This window comes from Trichomycterus rosablanca, chromosome 15, assembly GCF_030014385.1.
Source record: "Trichomycterus rosablanca isolate fTriRos1 chromosome 15, fTriRos1.hap1, whole genome shotgun sequence".
NCBI lineage: Eukaryota > Metazoa > Chordata > Actinopteri > Siluriformes > Trichomycteridae > Trichomycterus > Trichomycterus rosablanca.
In genome coordinates, this window is record NC_086002.1 from 28,096,851 (window position 1) to 28,123,184 (window position 26,334).

General features: G+C 41.6%; 1 protein-coding gene across 1 annotated transcript; it reads left to right on the forward strand.

Annotated features, from left to right (window-relative positions):
- The first annotated feature begins 2,186 nt into the window (after positions 1 to 2,186).
- Positions 2,187 to 26,073, forward strand: LOC134328459 (NACHT, LRR and PYD domains-containing protein 3-like). The gene is made up of 11 exons (XM_063009553.1): positions 2,187 to 2,299; positions 3,198 to 3,314; positions 8,851 to 8,967; positions 9,654 to 9,770; positions 10,004 to 10,061; positions 10,535 to 10,739; positions 11,081 to 12,863; positions 21,446 to 21,619; positions 22,124 to 22,225; positions 23,836 to 24,009; positions 25,893 to 26,073. The coding sequence occupies exons 1-11, from the start codon at positions 2,187 to 2,189 to the stop codon at positions 26,071 to 26,073; spliced, it is 3,141 nt and encodes a 1,046-aa protein (XP_062865623.1).
- Positions 26,074 to 26,334: the final 261 nt, after the last annotated feature.

Below are 26,334 nucleotides of genomic sequence, written 5' to 3' on the forward strand. Positions count from 1 at the left end.
GTAAATACTATTCATCACATGAAGGTCTTCTGAAGCTGCTGCCAGTGGTGAAAGAATCGAGAAAAGTTGAGTGAGTCATTTATTAATAAATGTTTGATTCAAGGGTTCATCACTTAAACACTAATGATTAAATTTATGAAGCTGAGAAGGTGCAGAACTTAAGTGTTGCAATCTTAAAATGTGTCTGAAATGTACATCTAATTTAATCATGTTAATAATGTAAATAATGATGGTTCTGCAGAACCTACTAACTTACCCTTTGCTAATTTTACTGAGTAAAAATCTGATGTTGAAAATCATCAACCAAAAACATCCGGACTAAATGCAATAAAGTAATTAAGAGACAAATAAATAATAACAAGCATTAAAGAAAGAACTGTATTTATAATAAAAAATGTTTTTAAATAAAGGCACTAATTTTAGTGCTCAGGTGGTGCAGCGGTAAAGTACACTAGTTGCTGAGATCTGAGGATGTTAGCATGGAGTGAATTGATCTGACTGATGTGTAATCATGTTTTCAGGAGAATGAATTTTACTTTAATGAAAACACTGTAATAATAACCAGATTGAATAAACGAAGCTCAGTTTACATAATGTTCAGTATGTTTAGACTCGTGCACTAGTTTTATACAGAATGTAGAATTTCACCTGAAAGCAGGAGCAGAAGTATTTGTACCTCTAACCCTGAATGTTAGTGACAGCAGTTTTTATGTAGAGCTTCCTGATAATTATTAGTTCCCAGTCGTGCTGTGCAGAAATACAGCAGTGAGAGTGAAACCTTTACAGAGTAAAATAGTGAGTCATTATGGAATGTACATTTAATTTAGATTAAATGAGGCCGCTCAGGTGGCGCAGCGGTAAAAGAGACGCGCTGCAACCAGGGCTGGATTCTGGAGTACGTAGTATCGAATCCAGCCTTGCTTTACCGGTTCGAAGCTGAGTGGCTATATGAGCAACGATTGGCCGGTTGCTCATATGGGGGGTGGGACAAAGAACCGGATGTGGGTCTCTCTCTGTCAGAATGCAATTACGTTCTCTGTCGGCTGATTGGAGGCGCTTACACAGAGATGAAAGAGGGTGCCCTTAGGGTGTGTCTCTCCGCATGCAACGCTGGGTGGCGCCAAACTCGTCAATGTGTGGGTGGCAAAGATGCATCTGGCTGCTGCTCGTGTTTCGGAGGGGATATGGGTTAGCTTCAATCACCTCCGTCAGGGCAGGCTTCGGCATAGACAGAGAGGAAGCACGATGCTGATTGAACAATTGGATGCGCTAAAGAGGGGAGAAAAAGGGGTAAAAATTAAAAAATAAATAAATAAAAAAAAATTTAGATTAAATGATTGAACCACTTCATACTGGTCAGGACCACAGTGGATCTAGTGCTACTCGAAAACTTGTAAGGAAGTAGGAGCACACACTGGTGACACACACAAACACACACACACACACACAGTCACACTCATCTGTGTTTTAGGATGGAGATGGAAATCAAGTTGTCATTTATAATCTGTGGGTATCCAGTTAGCACTATCACTATTTTGGACTGTGTTGAAATGTGAAGCTCCGCCCCTTTGTAAATCAGTGCAGTAGAGCAGTCCTGCTGTTGGTTAATTCATTAATTTAACCACTTTCACTTTTATCTGTAATGCATCTGATCTGATTATTTCTCTCCAGGTTGTGGGATTGTAATCTAACAAAGGAAAGTTGTGAAGTTCTGTCCTCAGTTCTCAGTTTAAACTCCTCCAGTCTGAAACATCTGAACCTGAGTAACAATAAACTGAAGGATTCAGGTGTGAAGCTGCTCTCTGCTGGACTGAAGAATCCACGATGTAAACTGGAGATACTGGTGTAAGATCTTCACTTTTAAAAAATGTTATACACATTTATTCATTTACACCAAACACTTAATTCTGGAAAACAATCACAATCACACAATCACATTCCAAAAAAAGTTGGGACAGGGGTAATTTAGGGCTAGCAATAAGGTGAAAAAACTAAATTATGACTAAATTAGCTTTTCCTGAACAAGCTAAAACCAAAATATCTAAATTTTGGTTTCTATTTCTAAATATATTAAATCCTCTAAATGTAATGTTTCCAGCTTGAAGATGGAAGAATCACATTATAAATTTAAACATTCACCCATTTATTGGTTCCTTTATGTTTGGGTTTACCTGTACCCCAGTGTGATGGAGGGTGCGAGACCAGATTCACCTGAACCCAGCTGTGTCTCCATGAAGAGTGACCAGTCAATGGAACTTCCATTTCACTTTAAAGATGGAGGATGTTCTACTGATCTGAGGTCAGTATAAAATTATGGTGTGTTAGTGCCTCAGACCCCTGAGCCACCTAAGCACCCAGCTCACTTTCTGAATTTGAAAACTAATCAGAACTAAATCAAGTTTAGAAAAAAATCTCAGAGTTAAAATAACTGAAATTATGAAGATCTAAACCTTTTAATAATTATTTATTAGTAAAGAGGAACTGGTTAAAGGGTCGTCCAAACCACTTCAGAGACTTTTCTACTGATCTGTGGTAGTAATTCTGGGGATTAAAGAACAATCCAAACTGTTTATGACTGCCAGGATTTCTTTGGTTAAGTCCAAGACTAGACTGAATAGCTGAGACTGAGACTACAAGAGTCAAGTCCAAATAAGAGTTTGATATTATTGTAAATATTTATATAAAAATTGTAATAATAATATTTATTATTTCTTTAAGAATGTAAAATCATATCAGTTGTGGTTGAGTTATTAGGTATAAAACAAAAAAACATTGTCGATCGTAGCTAAGTTTGCAGACAGTTAAAACTCAGACATGGATTTTTTTAAATAAAGATTTGATTTAAATTAACTAAATTATCTGCTAGCTGAGATACAGTAGCTGTCTGAGTCCTTTGTCATGTTGCCTTGGAAGTGTTTGTTCAAAAATTGTATTACCCCTGAATTAGCCAACATGATGTCTGTGTTAATAATTAAACCTTCATGTGATGAAGTTGTTGGTTTTGGTTACTGTGTAATAAGTGGTGTGTAGTGAAAATGCTAATACCAAAATAGCTTTTCCTGAACAAGCTAAAACCATTAAATCATTAAATCCTCTAAATGTAATGTTTCCGGCTTGAAGATGGAAGAATCACATGATAAATTTAAACATTCACCCATTTATTGGTTCCTTTATGTTTGGTTTTACCTGTACCCCAGTGTGATGGAGGGTACAAGACCAGATTCACCTGAACCCAGCTGTGTCTCCATGAAGAGTGATCGGTCAATTGATCCTCCACTTAACTTTAAAGATGGAGGATGTTCTACTGATCTGAGGTCAGCATAATCTCATGGTGTGTCAGTGCCTTAGACCACTGCACCATCTAAGGACTGTGCTTTATATGTTAAAATATACAACCCCAAATCAGGAAAAGTTGGGACAGTATGGAAAATGCTAATAAAATAAAAATGCAGTGTTCCTTACATTTACTTTGATCTGAATTTGACTGCAGACAGTTCGAACTCAGAATATTTAATTTAACTTGTTAATAAACATCCATTCCTGCATTTCAGGCCTGCAACACATTCCAAAAAAGTTGGGACGGGGGCAATTTAGGGCTAGTGATGTGATAATGATGTGATTCCAAACAGGTGATGTCAACAGGTGACTGTAATCATGGTTTGGTACAAAAGCAGCATCCAGGAAAGGCTGAGTCTTTGATGAGCAAAGATGATCAGAGGATCTCCAGTTTGTCAACAAACCTGTGAGAAAATGTTTGAAATGATTAAAAACAATGAACCTCAAAGAAAGATTAGTATAGGGATTTGCATACTTCGCCCTATACAGTGCATAATATCATTAAATGATTCAAAAAATTGGGTGGAATTTCAGTGTGTAAAGGCCAAGGGCGCAAGGCTAAGCCGATCTTCGACCCATCAGATGGCACTGCATCAAGAACCGCCACTCAACAATGGCTGATATAACCACATGGGTGAGGGATTACTTTAGCAAACCTTTGTCAAGATCTACAATATAGAGTTACATGCACAAATGCCTCTTAAAACTTCACTATGCAAAAAAGAAGCCTTATGTTAACCATGTCCAGAAGCAGCGTCAACTTCTCTGGGCTCAGAGGCAGCTAGGATGAAACATCATGGGTACTGGACTGGCCTGCCTACAATCCTGACCTGTCCCCATCAGAGAATGTGTGGAGACTTTTAAAACAAAAAATGCGACAACGACGACCCTGTACTGTTGCACACCTTAAGACATGAAAAACATCATTAAACACTAAATCACTTGGTCTTCTCTGTGCCAAAACGTATTTTAAGTGTGGTTAAAAGGAATGGCAACATTACAAAGTGCTAAATGCGTTACTGTCCCAACTTTTTTTGGAATGTGTTGCAGGTCTGAAATGCAGAAATAGATGTTTATTAATAAATGAAATGAAGTTGAGCAGTTAATATCTGAAATATTTAGTTCATCCTGTCTGACATCAAATAAAAGTCAAAGTAAATGTAAGAAACTCTGTGTTTTTATTATTTGCTTTTTCCATGCTGTCCCAACTTTTTCTGATTTGGGGTTGTATAAGTAATCAGTAAATTGGGTTTTGACTACAGATATTTTAATTGGCCTATGATTACTGATCAGAACTAAGTGAAGTTTAAAAGGAGCTAGTTTAGCTGTGTGATTACTTTGTAATATCCTTTGTGTTGTTTCTCTAAAAACTGAAACTTTCAGGTGCCCCCTGCTTCTTATATAGTTTGTTTATGTTTGGTTTTACCTGTACCCCAGTGTGATGGAGGGTACGAGACCAGATTCACCTAAACCCAGCTGTGTCTCCATGAAGAGTGACCAGTCAATGGGACAACCACCTGTATTTAAGGATGGAGGATGTTCTACTGATCTGAGGTCAGTATAATCTCAGGGTGTGTTAGTGCCCCAGACCCCGAGGCCACCTAAGCACCAAGCTCTGAAAACATTCTGATTCTGAAAACTAATCAGAACTAAATTAAGTTTAGAAGTTAAATTGTAATAATAATCTTGATTATTTATTTAAGAATGTAAAATCATATCAGCTGTGGTTGTGTTATTAGCATACTGGTGTTATACAAAAAGCATTGTTGATCATAGCTAAGTTTGCAGACATTTAAAACTCAGACATGCATTTGTTTAAAAAAAAGATTTGACTTAAATTAACTAAATTATCTGCTATACTGTTAGACATTTCAAAGGGTTTTTACAGTAACTTACTGGCAACACTGTTGCCAGTAAGTTACTGTAATTCAAATTTACAGTACCATAACTGTATTTTATTTTACAGTAACTTAATGTTACTGTAATTGCATTTTACAGTAACACCACAGTAAAAACTTAGGTTAACTGTAATTATTTGTTAAATTTAATTTGAAATTTTTAAAAAATCTGTAAATTGTGCTTATTTGACTTATAACTTACACAATACTGCTATTTAATCCACACAGACAATTATTGCAACATATCAAATTCTTTATTTAAATCACTGCAAATGCTTAAAGCACTTTCAACAAAAACGTGTACAAGTACAGAATTTCCTTTAATCTATGCAACTTTCAAAATACATTTAAAACAACACATTTAAAATAACACAATGTGCAGTAACTTAACATGTACAAAATTCATGTTAATTCATATTACAGAAAAACACTTTTACTGTTAAATAATTCAGTATTGAATGCATAGTACAACAATGAACAATAAATCTAGATAAAGTTACATTAGAAATAACACAAGAGCTTCAGAAATGCAGGGTTACAGAAACACAGTAGTTTTGATATAAAACTCCACTCAACACTGTCGACTCACATACCCGACTTAACATGAAATGAACCGTGTTCCTAGGTAGACCCTGGGTAGCAAACGCAGTGAGGTAAATCACTTCTCAACCTGCAACCTGCTTTGTTCTTTTCCATTAACAATCCATTCAGCATTGTTCACCTGTAATCACAGAAAGATGATCTTTAACAGTTCTATGCAATTCAATACAGTATCCTCAAAATAAATCTAATCTTTCTGAAAAATACAATGTTTTGTAAGGATCCTGTGGCGACTGTTAAACGATGTCACAGTTTACAGCGTCGCAGGAGATTAGCTACTATGCTAGCGCTGTCGTGTCGTAAATTTCACCTAACCTGACTAACTTAACTTTTAAACATGAAACTCACAGTCATTTGTACAATGGAACGTTTACTTGTTTTACTTTGGAAAAAAGTTGCCGACAAGTAATGCTAACGCTCCTATAGTGCACAACAGTCCCGATAACCGTGACTAGTGTTAATTTATTGTCCTAACTGTCGTAGACTCTTTACCTTTATTTTTTGCTGGGTTCCCAGTTTTGGTGTAAAAAATCCTCTTCAAGGGTCAGCACCCCTGCTGCTCCACTGCGGCTCCATCCATCATAGCCGAACTGTTTCTGTGTGTGCACCTCTCCTAAACTCCTTCCCGCAAAACTTGAGATAATGTGCTGGTTCCGAAGCTGAACCGTTAGGCAAACAATGTCAGTTTAAAACTCTCACAGCTGAAAATTAGGTTGAATCTTGTCAATAAAATCGTTTGGCGCCAAAGGTAATTACAGTAATTTACCTCAATGTAAAAAATACAGTAAATCTCTGTATTCAGTATTTGGCATCAGGCAAAATTGTCATGATGCAGTGGAAAATACTGTTATGTACTGTAAAAACTATTTGCAGTATTTTACTGTGTGGTATGTGGTTAATAACTGTAGAAATTACAGAAATGTCTAACAGTGTAGTTAAGAAAGCTTTCTGAATACTTTATTGTGTCCTTGGAAGTGTTTGTAAAATTTAATTACCCCTGAATTAGCCAACATGACATCTGTGTTAAAAATTAAAACTTGCATGTGATGAAGTTACACATGTACACGTGTACTATATAACATGTTTTCTTGAACAAGCTAAAACAAAAAGTTTTTTTTTTATTTCTAAATGTTAGATATTAAATCCTCTAAATGTAATATATTTTTACTTATTAAATCTTCCATAATGTTTCCAGCTGGAATTAGGATGGAAGAATCACATTTCAGATTTAAACATTCCCCCATTTATTGGTTTCTTCATGTGTGGTTTTACCTGTACCCCAGTGTGATGGAGCACACAAGACCAGATTCACCTGAACCCAGCTGTGTCTCCATGAAGAGTGACTGGTCTCTAACACAGCCACATAACTTTAAAGATGGAGGATGTTCTGATCTGAGGTCAGTATAATCTCATGGTGTGTCAGTGCCTTAGACCACTGCATCACCCAGGGACTGTGTTCTGAACACTATTAGAATCCAGTGTATATGTTAAAATAAACAACCCCAAATCAGAAAAAGTTGTGACAGTATGGAAAATGCTAATAAAATAAAAGTGCAGTGTTTCTTACATTTACTTTGACTTTTATTTGATTGCAGACAGAATGAACCTGAAATATTTAATTTTTTATCTGCTAAACTTCATTTCATGTGTTAATAAACATCCATTCCTGCATTTCTGGCCTGCAACACATTCCAAAAAAGTTGGGACGGGGGCAATTTAGGGCTAGTAATGAGATGACAAAACTAAATAATGATGTGATTCCAAACAGGTGATGTCAACAGGTGACCGTAATCATGGTTTGGTACAAAAGCAGCATTCAGGAAAGGCTGAGTCTCTGATGAGCAAAGATGATCAGATAATCTCCAGTTTGTCCACAAATGTGTGAGAAAATTATTGAAAGGTTTAAAAACAATGAACCTCAAAGTAAGCTTGTAGGGGATTTCCATATTTCTCCCTATACAGTGCATAATATCATTAATTCAAGGAATCAGGAGGAATTTCAGTGTGAAAAGATCAAGAGCACAAGCTTAAGCTGAACGCCTGTGATCTTCGATCTCTCAGATGGCACTGCATCAAGAACCGCCACTCAACAATAGCTGATATAACCACATGGGTGAGGGATTAGTTTATCTTCCTTTAATACAGAGTTACATGCACAAATGATACTTAAGACTTTACTGTGCAAAAAAGAAGGCTTATGTTAACCATGTTCAGAAGCGGCACCAACTTCTCTGAGCTCAGAAGCATCTAGGATGGACCATCACACAGTGGAAACGTGTATTGTGAATCAGCATTCAAGGTCTTTTTTGGAAAAAATGGACGCCGTGTGCAAAGATGAAAAGAACCATCCAGACTGTTATCAGCCACAAGTCCAAAAGCCAGCGTCTGTCATGGTATGGGTTTGTGTCAGTGTCCGTGGCAAAGGTCATTTACACTTCTGTGATGGCAGCATTAATGCAGAAAAGTACATGGAGATCTCAGAGCAACATATGCTACCTTCAAGACGTCATCTTTTCCAGGGACGTTCATGCATTTTTCAACAAGACAATGCAGAACCACATGCTGCACACATTACAAAGGCATGGCTGCAAAAGAAGAGGGTACAGGTACTGGACTGGCCTGCCTGCAGTCCTGACCTGTTCCCAATAGAGAATGTGTGCAGAATTCTGAAACAAAAAATGAAACAATGACGACCCCATACTGTTGCACATATTAAGGCTGACATCAAAGTCAATGTAAGAAAGTGTTTTTTTTATTATTTGCATGCTGTCCCAACTTTTTTTTGATTTAGGGTTGTATAAGTAATCAGTAAATTGGGTTTTGACTACAGATATTTTATATGGGCTGATGATTACTGATCAGAACTACAGGTAAGTGAAGTTTAAAAGTAATTAGTTTAACTAGCTGTGTGATTACTTTGTAATATATTTTGTAGTGTTTCTAAAAAAACTGAAACTTTCAGGTGCCCCCTGCTTTTTACATAGTTTATTTATATGTGGTTTTACCTGTACCCCAGTGTGATGGAGGGTACAAGACCAGATTCACCTGAACCCAGCTGTGTCTCCATGAAGAGCGACCAGTCAATGGGATCGCTACCTCAATTTAAAGATGGAGGATGTTCTACTGATCTGAGGTCAGTATAATCTCATGATGTGTTAGTGCCTCAGACCCCTGAGCCATCTAAGCACCCAGCTCTGAAAACCTTCTGAATGTGGAATCTAATCAGAACTAAATCAAGTTTAGAAAAAAAATGACTGAAATTATGAAGATTTAAAACTTTTAATAATTATTTATTTGTAAAGAGTAACTGGTTAAAGGACCATCCAGAAGGTCCTGGGTTCGATCCTCAGGTGGGGCGTTCCGGGCCCTTTCTGTGTGGAGTTTGCATGTTCTCCCCATGTCCGCATGGGTTTCCTCCGAGGGCTCCGGTTTCCTCCCACAGTCCAAAAACTTGCAAGTGAGGTGAATTGGAGACACAAAATTGTCCATGACTGTGTTCAATATAACCTTGTGAAGTGATGAACCTTGTGTAATGCCTACCGTTCTTGTCATAAATGTAACCAAAGTGTAAAACATGATGTTAAAATCCTAATAAACAAAAAAAGGACCATCCAAACCACTTTAGAGACTCTTCTACTGATCTGAGGTAGTAATTCTTGGGAATGAGAGACAGTCCAAACTGTGTAAGAGGAAGTGTTTCTATTTATAAATGTATTAAATCCTCTAAATGTAATATATTTTTATCTATTAAATCTAGTAAAGTTTCCAGCTGGAATTATGATGGAAGTTGCTTTATATTTGATTTTACTTGTCCCCCAGTGTGATGAAGGGTGCGAGAACAGATTCACCTGAACCCAGCTGTGTCTCCATGAAGAGCGACCAGTCAATGGAACCTCCACATCACTTTAAAGATAGAGGTGATTTTACTGATCTGAGGTCAGTATAATCTCATGCTCTAGTGCAGTGTTTTTACTTCTAGTTTCTCCTGATCAAACACATTAACTTTATTAAACTTACTCAACTACTCAATTCATTTATAGAAATATAGGAAATGTTTCAATAACTGAATGATGGAACATGCTAGTGTTCAGTACTGCTCTGCATATGTATTGATGTATAATAAAGACTGAAAAGCTGCACAATTGCTTATTTGTGTTTTTTATTTACAGATCACAAAAGAAGAAATTAAATGTTACTTACAGAGATCAGCTGGAATCTATATATAAGGTTTGTATGTGTGTGTGTGTGTGTGTGTAATTATAATAATGCAAATCTAGTTTGCTGTTGGTAAAATGAATAATGTGAGATATCATATGTTGATTTTAAATTCTGAAGATCTTAGTTCTGCTTCTTACGTACGTAAATGTTTTTTATTTTTGCCATATTGGGTTAAAAGGACTCATTAAACACACAACCTTCTACTTTAATGGTTAAGAGCAGTTGAGGCAGAGGGAAAATCACAGATTAAAACTTAACCACATTTTAATAAACAATTTCTGTTTATTTATTTAGTAAACAAAACATACTGAGTAAAATAAAACAATGTGGCCCACACACGTTATTATACTAAATGTATCACAACAACTAGTTTCAGTATAATGTTAGAACTACATCATTTATTATATGGTCACATCACTCATCTTTCTTTATTATCTCATGGTGCTTATTGTGATGATTTGTTGCTCCAAATTCCTCAACAGGAACTGGAGCTCAAAGTCATGAGCATGTTAAAGAATGAGCTAAACAAGTTCAAAAAGCTCCTGAATGAAGATTACCCAGCATGCTCTGAGCAGGAGGTGAAGGATGTGGAAGATCTGAGTAGTTTCAGTGAGGGGGCGCTAAAGATCACACTGAATGTTCTGAAGATCATGAACCAGACAGACCTTGCTAACACCCTGCAGAGTAGTAAGAGACCTAAATACTTAAATGATTAACTTCTTTAACATTAAAAAAAATCTATATTTATCTTGGTTCTAGAATCATCTAGGCTTTTGATTGGTCATTAGATTCTATTATATAATGTTTTATGAGCACCAGGTACTTGGTATTAGATGAGCATTCTAACTATGATATTGGTCACTACATCTCTACAAATAAGCCAATTATGATCATAGAGGTTTATATTTATGAATAAAAAGTAATTTATATACAAACCTATTATTTATTAACATTTGATTTACATATTTATATACACTGTGTTCATTGATCATGCAGTAAAATATTGATCATCATCTTCTCCTTATTAGAACTTTTAGTCTCTGTATATCAGAAAAAACTAAAATCAAACCTGAGAGAGAAATGTAAAAGAATCAGTGAAGGAATCTCCCAGCATGGAAGCTCAGCACTTCTGAATCAGATCTACATAGAGCTCTACATCACAGAGGGTTGGAGTGGAGACGTCAATAATGAACATGAGGTCAAACAGATTGAAGCAGCATCCAGGAGACCAGCAGCACAGGAGATTCCCATCAAATGCAACGACCTCTTTAAAGACACGTCCACCAGAACTGTGCTGACTAAAGGAATCGCTGGAATTGGAAAAACAGTCTCAGTGCAGAAGTTCATTCTGGACTGGACTGAAGGAAAAGCAAATCAGGACATCATCTTCATATTTCCACTTCCTTTTAGAGAGCTGAACTTGATGAAGCAGGAAAATCTCAGTCTGATGGAACTTATTTATCAGTTTTTCCCAGAAGTGAAAGAACTACCATCATTAGACTGTGATGCTTATAAAGTTTTGTTCATCTTTGATGGTCTGGATGAGTGTCGACTTCCTCTAGATTTTCAAAATAATGAGCGATTGTGTAACATAACAAAGTCAGTAAAAATAGATGTGCTGCTGACAAACCTCATCAAGGGGAACCTGCTTCCCTCTGCTCACCTCTGGATCACCACTCGATCAGGAGCAGCCAATCAGATCCCTCCTGAGTGTGTAGACCAGGTAACAGAGGTGCGAGGGTTCAGTGACCCTCAGAAAGAGGAGTACTTCAGGAAGAGGATCAGTGATGAGAACCTGGCTAGTAAAATCATCACTCACATGAAGTCATCAAGAAGCCTCTACATCATGTGTCACATTCCAGTTTTCTGCTGGATTTCAGCCTCTGTTCTAGAGAGAATTCTGGATGGAGCTGAGGGGAAAGAGATCCCAAAAACTCTGACTCAAATGTTCACTTACTTTCTCATCTTCCAGATCAAACACAAGGAACAAAAGTACCATGGGAAATCTGACCCTGATCCAGACCAGACCAGAGAGACGATACTGGCACTGGGAAAACTGGCCTTCCAACAGCTGGAGAAAGGAAACCTGATCTTCTATGAGGAAGACCTGACAGAGTGTGGCATTGATGTCAAAAACACATCAGTGTACTCAGGAGTTTGCACCCAAATCTTCAAAAAAGAGGCTGGACTGCACCTGGGTCAGATCTTCAGCTTTGTGCACCTGAGTGTTCAGGAGTTTCTGGCTGCTTTATATGTATTTCTCACCTTCATCAACAAAAACAGAAATGTGCAGGTGATGCAAAACACTGAATTCTTTAACATCTTTAGAAACTATACAAACATGTTTGACTTTCTGAAGAGTGCAGTGGACAAGGCCTTACAGAGTAGGAATGGACACCTGGATCTTTTCCTCCGCTTCCTCCTGGGTCTCTCACTGGAGTCCAATCAGACTCTCTTAAGAGGACTACTGCCACAAACAGGAAGTAGCTCTTACAACAAAGAGGAAACAGTCAGGTACATCAAGGAGAGGATCAGTGAGAATCCCTCTCCAGAGAAATCCATCAATCTGTTCCACTGTCTGAATGAACTGAACGATGATTCTCTAGTGCAGGAAGTCCAACAATACCTGACCAGAAGAGGTTATGTTAATGACGATAGACTCCGTCTGTCTCCTGCTGAGTGGTCGGCTCTGGTGTTTGTGTTGCTGAATTCAGATCAGGAGCTGGATGTGTTTGATTTGAGGAAATATTATCCATCACATGAAGGTCTTCTGAAGATGCTGCCAGTGGTGAAAGCTTCTAGAAAAGCTGAGTGAGTCATTTGTTGACATTTTATTTATAAGTTCATCACTTAAACACTAATGATTAGATTTATGAAACTAAGAAGTTGCAAAACTACAGTGATACAGTCTGATTTCAATGTGTCTGAAATTAACATTAATTTAGTAACGTTAAAATAATAATGCTGTCTTTTTCTACACCACCTACTAACGTGCACTCTGCTAATTACACTGATTAGGGATGTAACAATAAACTCTACCCAAGATGCGATGTGATTCACGATACTGAGTTCTTGATATGATTTTTTTCCTGATTTCTTAAACGAAATGAAATTGAAGACAAATTATGACAAAGTTTCCTTTTATTATTTCTTAAAAAAAAATAATTAAAATACTGTATTTGTGTTTATGTTTTATTTGTCTAAATAATAAATGTCTTTTTATTTTTTAGGCAGGTACAAACTATGCAAAACAATGCTGCACATTTCCCTTTTTGTGTAAAAAAAAACCTAAAATGAAATAAGTCCCACATTACATAAATAAATGAATAATACAAATAAAGAAAGTATCCTCAGATAAATAAATGTGGCTGAAAATTGTTGAGATCTGAGGACGTTAGCATGGAGTAAATTGATCTGACTGATGTGTAATCATGTTTTCAGAAGAATAAATTTTACTCTAATAAAAAAAATTTAATACACCACCTGGCCAAAAAAAAGGTCACACACTCTAATATTTCGTTGGACCGCCTTTAGCTTTTATCACAGCATTCGCTGTGGCATCATTTCCACAAGCTTCTGCAATGTCACAGCATTTATTTCTGTCCAGAGTTGCATTAATTTTTCCCCAAGATCTTGTATTGATGATGGGAGATTTGGACAACTGCGCAAAGTCTTCTCCAGCACATCCCAAAGATTCTCAATGGGGTTCAGGTCTGAACTCTGTGGTGGCCAATCCATGTGTGAAAATGGTGTCTCATGTTCCCTAAACCACTCTTTCACAATTTGAGCGAGATGAATCCTGGCATTGTCATCTTGGAATATGCCCATGCCATCAGGGAAGAAAAAATCCATTGATGGAATAACCTGGTCGTTCAGTATATTCAGGTGGTCAGCTGACCTCATAGTTTGGGCACATAACGTTGCTGAACCTAGACGTGACCAACTGCAGCAACCTCAGATCATAGCACTGCCCCCACAGGCTTTGTACGGTAGGCACTAGGCATGATGGGTGCATCACTTCAGCCACCTCTCTTCTTACCCTGATGTGCCCATCACTCTGGAACAGGGTAAATCTGGACTCATCAGACCACATGACCTTCTTCCATTGCTCCAGAGTCCAATCTTTATGCTCCCTAGCAAATTGAAGCCGTTTTTGCCGGTTAGCCTCACTGACGAGTGGTTTTCTGAAGGCTACACAGCTGTTTAGTCCCAATCCCTTTGAGTTCCCTTCACATTGTGCGTGTGGAAATGCTCTTACTTTCACTATTAAACATATCCCTGAGTTCTACTGTAGTTTTTCTACCATTTGATTTCACCAAATGTTTAAGTGATCGCCGATCACGATCATTCAAGATTTTTTTCCGACCACATTCCTTCCTCGAAGATGATGTTTCCCCACTGTCCTTCCACTTTTTAATAATGCGTTGGACAGTTCTTAACCCGATTTTAGTAGTTTCAGCTTCTCCTTAGATGTGTTCCCTGCTTGATGCATGCCAATAATTTGACCCTTCTGAAACAGATTAACATCTTTTCCACAACCACAGGATGTGTCTTTCGACATGGTTGTTTAACAAATGAGAATCCACTCATTGCATCAGTTAGGGTTAAATAACTTGTTGCCAGCTGAAACGTAATCACCCATGCAGTAATTATCCAATGGGAGGCTCTTACCTATTTGCTTGATTAAATCCAGGTGGTGACCTTTTTTTGGCCAGGCAGTGTAATAATTAGCAGTTTCTACGTAGAGCTTCCTGAAAATTATTAGTTCCCAGTCGTGCTGTGCAGAAATACAGCAGTGAGAGTGAAACCTTTACAGAGTAAAATAGTGAGTAATTATGGAATGTACATTTAATTTAGATAAAATAATTGGATCACTTCATACTGGTCAGGGTCATGGAGGAAGTAGAAACACACTCTGGTGACACTAACACACACACACACACTCACTCTCATCCATGTTTTAGGATAGAGATAGAAATCAAGTTGTCATTTATAATATGTGAGTAACATTGTATTAGTTCTCAGTCGCTACACGGCTATAGTTAGCGCTTCCACTATTTTGGACTGTGTAGAAATGTGAAGCTCCACCCCTTTGTAAATTAGTACAGTCAAGCAGTCCTGCTATTTGTTAGGGTGCCTGCGACGGCTGGTGAAAATACCATCAGCTCCCAGCGTCGCAGGCGTTACAGAACAACAAAGAGCTTGGCCTCAAATAGCAGGCCAGCTCGTTAGGGGCGAACGACCTGCACCTGCGATCTCCCTATTTAAGGGGGCGTCGCCAGGTTGCAGGCGACGCACCTTTATCTTTTGTTCCCACTCAATGACTGCACAAGTCGCTTCTTTTATAGGGACAGTTTCGGTACCCCGGGCGCTAAATAGGGCGGTCGGGTGTGTAAGTCGTAAGACTGAGGTATTGTAGGGTTTTGGTTCTATTTTTAGGGAAAGATTGGTGCGACTTCGTGCAGCCCTCGCGCTGCCGTTTGTTTACGGCGTTTTGCTTTAAAAACCCCTTCTGTGCGGTTAGCTTGTGGCTAATGGTAGCCCCGCAACCGCTTTTTCACAAGCCTTTTATAGCCTGAACTTTCAGGTGGGTTCATCACTGCCGGGTTGGCCGTGTGGACTAAGCCATAGCGTCATCCACTTTTACAGTCCCGGTTCGAATCCACGCTGCAGTTAGCGTCCTCCCTTTTTTCTAACTTCGGATCGGTTTCTTCCCAGCGGCACGAACTTACCGCTGGTGACAATACCGGTTCGGCTGTAGTCCCAGTTCCTCATTAATTTCACTTTAGCGATCCCGGAAGATTATCCTGGGATCTGTCGCCCTCAGCGCTTCTTTTAAGCACGAGGGCTCCTTTGTTTACTCGCTGTGAAATAGCGCAGCGAGCAGCGCGAACGCCTCTCATTCAGGCGATCCAGGTTCGCGCCTCGTGCTTTTGCTTTCGTTTTCCATTATTCTTTTTTCTCTTTTTCAGTTGCCTGCGGCGCCAGCGGCTTCACTCGGGAATTCTGCCCGAGTTGTTTTCTGTGCCTGTTTTTGTGTTTTGATTATTATTTATTGTTAAATAAAAGAACACCTTTCTCCGCATCTTTGGGTCCCTAGTCTCTCTCATTATAACAGAAAGGTGCGTCCAGTAATATGGACCCAGCGGAGAACCCCCCTATTTCTGACGTTCTACGTCACCAGGGGATAGCCTTAGGGAGACACGAGCTGGCACTCAATGAGCTGGCCAACCGTTTGACCGAAATTGTCCAGCTACTACCTACACTGGGTGCCAGTCCTGACCGCCAGACCCCGCCTTCTCCCGTGTACCCTACAACTACCTCAGGTGTAGAGACCCCCATTCCGCCCCCCGAACGTTTTTCGGGGGAGGCAAAAAAATGTAGGGGATTTCTCCTGCAGTGCTCCCTCACCTTTGAGCTGCAGCCTTCCCGTTTTCCATCTGAGCGCTCAAAGGTCGCGTATATTATTTCACTGCTCACCGGCAAAGCCCTAGAGTGGGCCACTGCTCTCTGGGAGCAGGACGCCCCCGAGTGTGCCTCAGAGCTCGCCTTCAAGGAGGCGCTGAAGGACACTTTCTTCCACCCAACGGGAGGAAGAGAGGCTGGCCCGCGTTTGCTTGAGCTGTCCCAAGGAGGACGCTCCGTCGCTGAGTATGTGATTGAGTTTCGCACTCTAGCAGCCGAATGTGGTTGGGATGAGGGGGCGCTGCTTGCCATTTTCCATCGCGGCCTGGGGGAGAAAATTAAGGATGAGCTGGCCACTCGTGAGCTCCCCACCACACTTAAGGCCTTTTACACACTGGCCACTTCAATCGACACTAGACTCCGACAGCGAGCTCGGGAGCGAGGGTCTCATCCACCCTTTGTCCGGCCTCAGAGCTCGCCCCGGCCCGTGTTCCGTGACCAGGATCCCGAGCCCATGCAACTGGGATTGACCCGGGGGCCCACACCACCATCTTTCGACTCTCCCTCGAGGGGCCGGGCTCGGTTAAACGAGTAGGCCACTCTCGAGGCAGGGAGTCGAGGGTGGGCCGATCCATAATCCCTGATCATGGTCTGTCCCTTGCCACAGTGTTGCTCTGGGGTTCGGGCAACACGGAACTCCGGGTCTGTGTCGATTCAGGTGCGGTGGAGAGCTTTATTGATCGCCGCCTGGTACACAGATTGGGGATTGAGCTCCAGCCGTTACGGGTACCCATAGCGGTTCACGCTGTGGATGACCGAGCGGTAGCCGGGAGTCCCATAACTCATCAGACGCGTCCTCTCACAATGCGTCTGGGAAACCATGAGGAGCGGATCACCTTTTTGGTGACCCAGGTCCCCCAGCTCCAAGTGGTCCTGGGACACTCATGGCTCAGGAAGCATAATCCCCAAATTGATTGGGTAACCGGGTCAATCTTTGCCTGGGGAACAAGGTGTCAGGACGCATGCTTGCTGCCAGCCAGTAGGTCGTCGACACCGCTATCGCCTAGTGCGATAACCCCTGATCTGGCCCGGGTACCGCCTGTGTACCATGACCTACATGAGGTCTTTAGCAAGTCTCGGGCGCGGGACTTGCCCCCCCACAGACCCTTTGATTGTGCAATAAATTTGCTTCCTGGTACTTCTCCGCCTAGGGGGCGCCTTTTCTCCCTGTCGGGCCCGGAGAGGGTAGCCATGGAGGAGTACGTTAAGGAAGCACTCCAACAGGGGTTTATCCGTCCTTCGTCCTCCCCAGCTGGGGCAGGGTTCTTCTTTGTGGGGAAGAAGGACGGAACCTTACGCCCCTGTATTGACTATCGGGGTCTGAATGCCATCACGATCAAGGATCGGTATCCGCTGCCGCTGATGGCCACGGCGTTTGAAGCCCTTCAGCGGGCTTCCATTTTTACGAAGCTCGATCTACGCAGCGCGTATAACCTGATCCGGATCAGGCGGGGGGATGAATGGAAGACTGCGTTCATTACGCCCACGGGACACTACGAATATCGAGTGATGCCCTTTGGGTTAATGAATGCCCCCGCGGTCTTCCAACGCTTTATCAATGAGGCTTTGCGAGAAGCCCTTGATAGATACGTCTATGTGTACCTAGACGATATCTTAATTTTTAGTCGGTCCATCGAAGAACATGTGAGGCACGTCCGCCGGGTTCTCCAGCTTTTGCTCGACCATCATCTGTTCGTCAAGCTGGAGAAGTCCGTTTTCCATGCCCCATCTATTTCATTTTTGGGGTTCATCGTTTCTCAGGGTGCCCTCCGTATGGATCCGGCTAAAGTTAAGTCTGTGGAGGACTGGCCAACTCCTTGTTCCGTACGCCAAGTGCAAAGATTCCTGGGCTTTGCAAATTTTTTTAGGCGATTCATTCGGGACTTTAGTACGGTCGCCGCTCCTTTGACGGTCCTAACTGGTAAGAGACCGTTTAAATGGACGATGCAGGCCCAGCAAGCCTTCAATAAGCTGAAGACTCTCTTAACCACTGCTCCGGTTTTGCAGTTACCCGATCCAGAGGAACCTTTCATTGTGGAAGTGGATGCCTCTGATGTCGGGGTTGGGGCAGTGTTGTCCCAGAGAGTGGGCTCTGAAAAGAAGCTCCACCCTTGCGCCTTCTTCTCGCATCGTCTAACTCCTGCCGAGCGTAATTACCCGGTAGGAGATAAGGAGCTTTTGGCCATCAAGCTAGCGCTTGATGAGTGGCGACATTGGCTCGAAGGGGCTAAACATCCCTTCCTGATCTGGACAGACCACAAAAACTTGTCGTTTATCCAGCAGGCCAAGAGGATGAACTCCCGCCAGGCTCGGTGGTCTCTTTTTTTTAGTCGCTTCCACTTCACCCTGTCTTATAGACCAGGGTCTAAGAATGGTAAGCCTGATGCCTTGTCCAGGCAGTGGGAGTCGACCAGACCTGAGACCGAGCCTGAACCCATTATCCCCCCGAGCCAGATTGTTGCTCCTATAACATGGGGCATATCTAAAATTATCAGGGACGCTCAAACTGTGGAGCCCGACCCCGGTGGAGGTCCACCTGATCGGCTGTTTGTTCCATCTACAGTCCGTCATCAGGTGTTTGAATGGGCCCATGCGTCCCCATTTGCGGCTCACCCAGGAGTCTCTAAGACCCTGGAATTGTTGCGCCGAAGGTTTTGGTGGCCGGGGATGGAGAGTCAGGTCAAAGACTTTGTCCGCGCCTGCGCTGTCTGTGCTACTAATAAAAGCACTAGAGAGCGTCCACGGGGACTCCTCCATCCATTACCAGTACCTTCAAGGCCGTGGTCCCATCTGGCACTGGATTTTGTTACGGGCTTGCCCAGATCCAGGGGATTCACGGTGGTACTGGTGATTGTTGACCGGTTCACCAAGTCTTGCCTTTTCGTTCCGCTACCCAAGCTACCGTCGGCCATGGCCACCGCTCAGGCTATACTGCAACATGTGGTAAGAGCACATGGGGTCCCATCTGACATTGTGTCGGACCGGGGCCCGCAGTTTATAAGTCAGACCTGGCGGGCCTTTTGCCAACTTCTTGGGGCGACGGCTAGCTTATCCTCGGGGTATCACCCCGAGTCCAACGGGCAGTCGGAACGAGTTATCCAAGATCTAGGCAAGATGCTTCGGTGTCTTACTGCAGGCAATCCAGCCACCTGGGCGGATAAATTGTTGTGGGCTGAATTCGCCCACAATACCCTGCACCATGCCGCACTTGGAACGTCACCGTTTGAGGCACAGTTCGGGTACCCCCCTCCGTTGTTTCCGGATCAGGAACAAGAGGTTGCGGTCCCAACTGTGCAGCATCATATCCGTCGCTGCCGTGCCGCCTGGCGAAAAGCAAGACAGGCTCTTCTAACCTCGCAACGCTCCATGAAGCGTAATGCTGATCGCAGGCGACAGCCGGCTCTCACGTTCCGGCCGGGCCAACGAGTTCTCCTGTCGACGAGGGATCTCCCCGTCAAAGGTACCACTCACAAGCTGGCACCAAGGTACATTGGCCCGTTCAAGGTGGTTAGACGGATAAATCCGGTGACATATAGGTTGGAGCTGCCTCCCAGGATGAAGGCACACCCAACCTTTCATGTCTCCCAACTTCGCCCATTTGCGTGCGAGGGAGCTAGACCCCCCCCCCAACCTCCCGCCCCTCGTATCATCCAGGGTGCCCCTGCATTCACGGTTCGCCGCCTCCTGGATAGCAGGAAGGTGCAGGGTAGCACCCAATACTTGGTGGATTGGGAAGGTTACGGCCCCGAGGAGCGTTCATGGGTACCGGCTCGCCAGATCCTGGATCCTGAACTGATCCGCGAGTTCCGACGGAACCGGACCGCGGATCTTGGGACCTCGGGAGCTGTCCCTAGAGGGGGGGGGTACTGTTAGGGTGCCTGCGACGGCTGGTGAAAATACCATCAGCTCCCAGCGTCGCAGGCGTTACAGAACAACAAAGAGCTTGGCCTCAAATAGCAGGCCAGCTCGTTAGGGGCGAACGACCTGCACCTGCGATCTCCCTATTTAAGGGGGCGTCGCCAGGTTGCAGGCGACGCACCTTTATCTTTTGTTCCCACTCAATGACTGCACAAGTCGCTTCTTTTATAGGGACAGTTTCGGTACCCCGGGCGCTAAATAGGGCGGTCGGGTGTGTAAGTCGTAAGACTGAGGTATTGTAGGGTTTTGGTTCTATTTTTAGGGAAAGATTGGTGCGACTTCGTGCAGCCCTCGCGCTGCCGTTTGTTTACGGCGTTTTGCTTTAAAAACCCCTTCTGTGCGGTTAGCTTGTGGCTAATGGTAGCCCCGCAACCGCTTTTTCACAAGCCTTTTATAGCCTGAACTTTCAGGTGGGTTCATCACTGCCGGGTTGGCCGTGTGGACTAAGCCATAGCGTCATCCACTTTTACAGTCCCGGTTCGAATCCACGCTGCAGTTAGCGTCCTCCCTTTTTTCTAACTTCGGATCGGTTTCTTCCCAGCGGCACGAACTTACCGCTGGTGACAATACCGGTTCGGCTGTAGTCCCAGTTCCTCATTAATTTCACTTTAGCGATCCCGGAAGATTATCCTGGGATCTGTCGCCCTCAGCGCTTCTTTTAAGCACGAGGGCTCCTTTGTTTACTCGCTGTGAAATAGCGCAGCGAGCAGCGCGAACGCCTCTCATTCAGGCGATCCAGGTTCGCGCCTCGCGCTTTTGCTTTCGTTTTCCATTATTCTTTTTTCTCTTTTTCAGTTGCCTGCGGCGCCAGCGGCTTCACTCGGGAATTCTGCCTGAGTTGTTTTCTGTGCCTGTTTTTGTGTTTTGATTATTATTTATTGTTAAATAAAAGAACACCTTTCTCCGCATCTTTGGGTCCCTAGTCTCTCTCATTATAACACTATTGGTTGATTCATCTACTGCTTTCAATTTTATCTGCAATGTAGTCTGATCTGATTATTTCTCTCCAGGTTAGTGTGGTGTGATCTAACAGAAGAAAGTTGTGAAGTTCTATCCTCAGTTCTCAGTTTAAACTCCTCCAGTCTGAAACATCTGAACCTGAATAACAATAAACTAAAGGATTCAGGAGTGAAGCTGCTCTCTGCTGGACTGCAGAATCCACACTGTAAACTGGAGATACTGGAGTAAGATCTTCACTTTCACACTGTAGATACAGAAGGTCTGATCTAATTAAAAGCAGCATTTAAACCAGAAAATGAATTTAGTGGACGTTGTTTTGGACTCTTCAGAGTTGTCATACATCATCACATTCTAGCAGGAATAAAAATATTTTGTTATAATTCATGCACAATTACAGAGCCACAGTTAGTGGAATCAGAATGTTTTTAAATAATGTTACAATATTACACATATTTGTTGCTTGAAATACAGTGAACAGAAGAAAGTTTAAAAAATGATAAAATTTTACAAATGAATAAATAAAACAATTCAAAGTGTTTCTCCATATTAGACTCTACAGTATAGAGTGAACATTTTAAACATTATACAGAGCTAAAACTGCAGTTTTGTTTTTGTAATTAATAAAGAGAAAATGCTGATCTATTATTTCTCTCCAGGTTGTGGAATTGTAATCTAACAGAAGAAAGTTGTTTAGTTCTGTCCTCAGTTCTCAGTTTAAACTCCTCCAGTCTAAAACATCTGTACCTGAGTAACAATAGTTTGAAGGATTCAGGAGTGAAGCTGCTCTCTGCTGGACTGGAGAATCCACACTGTAAACTGGAGATACTGTGGTAAGATCTTCACTTTCACACTGTAGATACAGAAGATCTGTTTCACTCTGAAGCTTCATTTTATCAAAAGCTGAACCTTGGAGGATGGTTTGTTTGGGACTTTTTGGAGTCTTCATACATCATCACATCCTATCATGATTGTTTTTTTACAGATGTGAAATGATTGTTGTGGATTAGCTCTTTAGTTAGCAACATTCAAAGAGGTAATGGCATCATTTTTAGCAACAAGCCAGTAACGACCAGTTTATATTCATCTCTGATTACACAGCAGTATGAGAACCAGAAAACTTCTACTGTTGGTTCAGGATCCTGAGACTGAGAGATTTTAACCAGAAATTATCAGTTCTTATGGTTCAGTTAGCAACTTAGCTCTGACTTAGCATGTTAGCTCTGAATAGCTGGCAGTTTAATGCTCTGAAATTAATTTGTGGAACTAAATCAGGTTCTTCATGAACACAAGGTTTTATACATCATGACTCATTGACTCAGTTACACTAACCAGTTCATCCTGGTCAGGGGCAAAGTGGGGAAAAAAGCTGCAAATTAGAAAAAACCCCTGAACAGATGCTGTTTTTTTTTTTTTTTTTCCTTTTTCTCCCCCTTTGGTGCGTCCAATTATCCAATTTGTGTCATGCTTTCTCTCTGTCTATGCCAAACTCTGCCCTGACTGAGGAGATCAAAGCTAACCCATATCCCCTCCGAAACATGAGCAGCAAGCCGGATGCATTTTTACCACCCACACCTTGATGAAAGTTGCACCACCTAGCGTTGCATGCGGCGAGACACACCCTAAGAGCACTTATACCTCATCTCTGTGTGGGCGCCTCTAATCAGCCGGCAAAGGTCGTAACTGCACCATTCTGACAGAGAGAAACCCACTTTCGGCCCCTTGTCCCACCCCCCAATTGAACAACTGGCCAATTGTTGTTCATGTAGCCACTCAGCCTTGAGCCGGTAAGGCAGAGCTGGATTCGATACCATGTATCCAGAATCCAGCTCTGGTTGCAGCGTGTGTTTTTAGCGCGTTTACATCAAAACTCAGTGTTCACATCACAATAACTACAAATGATGCAGTACTAGCTGCACCACCGTACCATACATTAGGAGTGTGGTGGTGTTTAACCTCATTTGTTCTGTTCTATGTTAACAAGCTAAGCTAAGACTGTAAACAAACAAAAAAACACTACAAAAACAGCAGATAATCTAATTCCTCCTCTCTTCTCTCATGATTAATTAGTTAAACACCATTAATTAAACTAGAACTGAAAACCCAGGTTTCATTGGTTGGTGTTTGGGAGGGTCTTTGGTTTTGAATGTGTAGATGTCGTAGTGTGATTGATGCTAAATGATCTACTAGCTAACAACAATCTACTAAATACTCCTCATGTGATCTCTGAAATCTTTAAATATGTTGAATCCACTTTAAGTCTGAAATCACATTTTACACTCATATTAGAATGGTTACTGATTCAGCATCATCAATTCAACTGCTTTCACCTTCATCTGCAATGCAGTCTGGGTAATATTATCAGATCTGCTTCTTGGATTCCACCTACTGCTGCAGGGTGACGTCTTTTATTTCTCTGATTGATCTGATTATTTCTCTCCAGGTTGTGGGATTGTAATTTAACAGAAGAAAGTTGTGAAGTTCTGTCCTCAGTTCTCAGTTTTAACTCCTCCAGTCTGAAACATCTGAACATGGGTAAGAATGAACTGAAGGATTCAGGAGTGAAGCTGCTCTCTGCTGGACTGGAGAATCCACACTGTAAACTGGAGATACTGGAGTAAGATCTTCACTTTCACACTGTAGATACAGAAGATCATTCATACAGAAACTGTTATTGATGTGTGTATGAGTTTGATATTTTACTCATTTTCCCCACACAAGATAAAACACTTTATCATTAATATAATAGAATAGTTTAACATGTTGAAGATTTCTCAGTAATGCTGTCTGGTTGTGGATCTGAATGGAGATGGAGGAGGAGGTGGGAGAAGATGATGTACAGTTGTGTTCAAAATAATAGCAGTGTGTTTAAAAAAGCGAATAAAGCTCAGAATTCTTATAATAGCTTTTATTTTCATACACACAAATGCATTGACAACACTGCCCATTCTTTTCCAAATCAAAACATGAATTAAAATTGATCAAATGTGTTATTACTTTACAGAAAGAGAAGGGAATATTAGGCTGTTCAAAAAAATAGCAGTGTCTGCATTTTTCTTTACAAACTCAAACATTTACTGTTTAAACTGAAAAATGCTTCAATATTTAGCTTTCCTGTAAACCACTAAACTAATAATCAGTTGTATAACCACTGTTTCTGAGAATTGCTTCACATCTGTTTCATGGAGTCAACCAACTTCTGGCACCTGTGAACAGGTATTCCAGCCCAGGACAATTGGACCACATTCCACAATTCCTCTGCATTTCTTGGTTTTGCCTCAGACACAGCATTTTTGATGTCACCCCACAAGTTTTCTATTGGTTTAAGGTCCGGAGATTGGGCTGGCCAGTCCATAACATTAATCTTGTTGGTCTGAAACCAAGATGTTGCATGGTTACTGGTGTGTTTGGGGTCATTGTCTTGTTGAAACATCCATTTCAAGGGCATTTCCTCTTTGGCATGAGGCAACATGACCTCTTCAAGTATTTGGATGTATTCAAACTGATCCATGATCCCTGGTATGCGATAAATAGGCCTGACACCATAGTATGAAAAACATCCCCATATCATGATGCTTGCGCCACCATGCTTCACTGTCTTCACAGTGTACTGTGGCTTGAATTCAGTGTTCGGGGGTCGTCTGACAAACTGTCTGCGGCCACTAGACCCAAAAAGAACGATCTTGCTTTCATCAGTCCACAAAATGTTGCGCCATTTCTCTTTAGGCCAGTGAATGTGTTCTTTGGCAAATTGTAACCTCTTCAGCACATGTCGTTTTTGCAACAATGGGACTTTGCGGGGGCTTCTTGCCGATAGCTTGGCTTCACACAAGCGTCTTCGAACTGTCACAGTACTCTTAGGTAACTTTAGACCTTCTTTGATCTCCCTGGAGCTGATCATTGGCTGAGTCTTTGCCATTTTGGCTATTCTTCAATCCATCCGAATGGTAGTTTTCCATTTTCTTCCATGTCTTTCTGGATTTGGTTGCCATTTTAAAGCATTTGAAATCATTTTAGCTTAGCAGCCTATAATTTTCTGCACTTCTTTATATGTTTTTCCCTCTCCAATCGACTTTTTAATCAAAGTACGCTGTTCTTCTGAACAATGTCTGGAACGACCCATTTCACTATGTTTTTTAGAGAGAAATGCACCATAACCAGCATGTACAACATCTGCTGCTTTTATACTTTAATAAGGGCCACCTGTTTGACACTTATTTTTTCACAGAATGAATGACCTCACTAATTGAACTTTACACTGCTATTATTTTGAACATGCCCCTTTTAGTTACTTATTCAATTACACAGAATCAGCAGCATGCATGTCATGATGGTTGGGTTTGTTGGTTTTTTATTACTCTACTACACCTACTAGTAAGTTTTTTGCCATGTATAAATATAATTTCTACCAAAAACAGTGATTGATCTGGTTCGTGATGTTGGACTGCTATTATTTTGAACACAACTGTATGATTTTTATTAAATGATTTTCTTCTGCAGGTTGAGGAGATGCAGTATTACAGATGAAGGTTTTACTGCTCTGGCTTCAGTTCTGAAATCAAATCCATCATCACGTCTGAGAGAACTGTATTTAAGCGGCAATAATCCAGGAGAATCAGGAGTAAAACTGCTTAAAGATCTAAAGGTGGATCCACAATGTAACTTGAAGGAACTAGAGTGAGTTACTGTTGCTTTATACACATACACACCTAAACACACACACACACATTACACACACACATGCACACATTACACACACACATGCACACATTACACACACACATGCACACATTACACACACATGCACACATTACACACACACATGCACACATTACACACACACATGCACACATTACACACACATGCACACATTACACACACATGTACACATTACACACACATGCACACAATACACACACATGCACACATTACACACACATGC